The sequence below is a fragment of the Triticum aestivum genome, chromosome 2B (assembly GCF_018294505.1).
Source record: "Triticum aestivum cultivar Chinese Spring chromosome 2B, IWGSC CS RefSeq v2.1, whole genome shotgun sequence".
In the NCBI taxonomy this organism is placed as follows: Eukaryota; Viridiplantae; Streptophyta; class Magnoliopsida; order Poales; family Poaceae; genus Triticum; species Triticum aestivum.
Genome location: NC_057798.1, coordinates 13,180,956 through 13,183,939, shown reverse-complemented (window position 1 = coordinate 13,183,939; position 2,984 = coordinate 13,180,956). Strand labels below are relative to the sequence as shown.

The 2,984-nt window shown below is 37.6% G+C and overlaps 1 protein-coding gene across 2 annotated transcripts in view; it reads left to right on the top strand.

Moving 5' to 3' along the window:
• Positions 1-1,733, top strand: part of LOC123043122 (meiosis-specific protein PAIR3) — a 7,421-nt gene extending 5,688 nt beyond the window's left edge. For both annotated transcript variants that reach the window (XM_044465471.1, XM_044465472.1), the window contains exons 9-11: positions 484-618; positions 1,146-1,237; positions 1,317-1,733. In XM_044465471.1, the coding sequence (XP_044321406.1) occupies positions 484-618; positions 1,146-1,237; positions 1,317-1,385 (296 nt within the window). In that variant the 3' untranslated portion in view covers positions 1,386-1,733. The remainder of the gene's footprint in view (positions 1-483; positions 619-1,145; positions 1,238-1,316) is intronic.
• The last annotated feature ends 1,251 nt before the right edge of the window (positions 1,734-2,984 follow it).

Genomic DNA, 2,984 nt, shown 5'->3' with positions numbered 1-2,984 from the left:
AAACTTGAAGAAAACACAATAAGATGAATGTTTGGATATAAAAGACTAAAAAGAACTATGCTTAAATTGGTTGACTTTGTTCTTGAATCACTTCTGTTGTCTGAATTCTGAAGCATAAAATCAGTGCCACGAAAGATTAATTTGAGAAAAATTTAACGCACCATTTCTTTGAATCTGCCTGCAGTTATCCACTCTGGTTTGGTTATTTCTTATTTACTATCTTCTGCTCTTTGGACTTTTTACTGTGTATGCATATATGTAGGGTTAGAGCCTGTTTGGTTGGTATGCTAACCATGCCATACCACAAGTTAGGCATGGCCAAATTAGTTGCCTGTTTGGTTACTAAGGCACACTTGTGGCAAGATTCCTTTGTGAATCCTTATACTTTACCTTGTTTTCTTGCATGTCTTGTGTTGTTTCTCTTGGAATAAATGTTAGTTGCTCAAATGATATAACCTTGTCCTCTATGCCTTGTGGTTTCAGAGCAACAAGAACAGTTACGGGTTCTTCATGAGAAGTTCAAGGAGGAGGTTAATCAGCAGTTGCTTGGTTGCAAGAACTCTCTCGAGGAATTTGAAGCCTATCATGCAGAACTTAAGGGAGTAGCTGAGAAGCAAAGTAAGTTTTAACTTAAGACATTACACTTGCGGAATGCAAATGAAATACTTACTCGCCACACTATTTATTACAAACTGATGCTCTGCATGGACTCCCAAAAATGTGGAATCATGTTAACCTTTGTCAAAATAGAGCCTTATGAAGTATCACCATTGGAGCATTTTGATTATAGATTGCAAGCTTTATGTCATATAACTGATCCAGGCACATAAGATTCCAACATTGTTTCATGCATGAAGTTTGTTGCTGAATAATGTGGTTAAATTGCATGTTCTTTTTAATTGAAAAGAATGATTGCCCAATCTCCATTGGCACACGATTAGAAGAAAGTCATCAGTGAAGTTTTTTTTAAATTTAAGTAATTATAGTTTTAGCTCACTGTTATCATTGTTAAGAGGCAAATGGAATGAATCATCATACAGCAGCCACTAGAAGAAATATGTTTAAATGCCTTGTTTCTGTCTAACCGTTTGGCCTTACCTGAATTGCCACTGAACCATGGTTTTGTTGTATGATTGCATCAACAGAAGCATCACACAAGAAGCTCCTCCAACAAGCCGAGAGCAGAGTTGGTTCTCAGCTCAACGACGCCGAAATCAAAATCGCGAAGGTTCAGAAGGTAAACAAACACCATTCCCCCAGGGAGGGATGCCGTATCGATCAGCTGCTAACCTTTTCCCATGAAAATGGTTTCGCAGAGAGCCCGGAAGAAGATGAATGGCCTGAAACACGTGCTCAAGGAGCTCATCACCGACACCGCAGATTGATCAATCTCACCTGCTCTACAGAAGTCGATAGATAAGGCGAAACCTGTAGGGTATATATAGAAGGATGATGCCGGTACGCATATGGGGTTCCTTTGCTTAAAGTTACACTTTGAAGAACTATGCCAAGTAGTAGGAGGCTATCCGTAGTTCCATAGCATACCGTTTCACCATCTCTACCGTTTTGCGTCGGTGAATCGCTAACTTAACCATGCCATGCCGTGTTTCTTTCAATGAATTGTGTCCTGGTATCGTTTCTTGTTTCCAGACCGAGTAATGTAACGATCAAGTACAAAGTCGCAAATGCTTAAGTTAGATTTGCTGCCATGTGAATGCGATGGTTTAAATCAAGTGTACTCATCTGGTGACATATTTGATGTCTTTCTGCCAATGTCGCTTTTCTTCGAGCTTCTGTGCATGGGATTTGGATAAGAGGAAATTAGAGGCAAATGTATGTGTCTGCCCCTACTCAAAGAAGGTTAGACATCTTTGATCCTTCTAGCCGTTATTATTCCTTTTTTTTGGGAATAGTTTGGATGCAATGAGATATATATACCTGCGGGAGATAGTTTATCTATCGGCCTATGTCTCCCCAACGACAAGTTTTGTGATTTCTGTTTCCTGCAAGCTATAAACCAGAATATGCAACACGCATAGCGTGTACCGTGCCTGCTTACCAATATATATATGTTTTTTTCTGAGTTTCTTTTTGCGGGATAAACCTCCATTAATTCATCTGTCATGGATGTACGGAGAACACCAGAAGTAACAATTATTACAACCAGGTCGGTGGACTACCTAACAATGACTATATGCATTGAAAGGAGCCGAAGGCGCCCTGCCGTCGTTATCTCTCCCTCGCTGGAGCTGGCCAAAATCGGGGACTTGATCTCTCGCATGGCATTGTTTAAGTTAAATATTGCTGAAGAACACCTAATGATGTGGACCAACCTCCTTGTGTTAGGAAGTGCTCAATGTGTCCAAGAACTCCGTCTAGTCCAACTAGGGTGAATTGATGGTACTACCTTTTCATCGCCAGTTCGTTCGCTTGCACAGTTGTGGGTTATCACGGTTCAAGGTTGACCGGTCAACGTTACCCGATCAACCGTAGACCTTTTGAAGGAAAAACATCATAGATCAGTTTTTCTCAAATTTGGTATAAAGTTTTCGTATTTTACGAAAAAAGTCTTTGAATTCAAAAAAAATCCAAGGATTCTCAAACAAAATCACAAACTTCAAAAAAAGTTCATCGAATTTGAAAAAACTTCACAAATTTGAAAAAAAATCAACTTTGAAAAAAGCATCGATTTTAAAAGAAAAATTCACAAATTTGGTAAAACTTCATCAATTTTTAAAAAAGTTTATCAATTTTTTTAATTTTGTTTTTGCATTTTTTAAAAAAAATCGTTCATTGATTTAAAAAAAATCACAAATTTGGAAAAAATGTTTGTGGATATGGAAAAAGCTCATCAATTTTGAAAAGAGTTTACTAAAGTTCACACATTTGTCTCAAAAAAAAAAACTAAAGTTCACACATTTATGAAAACAAAAATAAAAATAGAAACAAGAACAAGAAAAAAAAATTGAATTCCGCGAACTGAA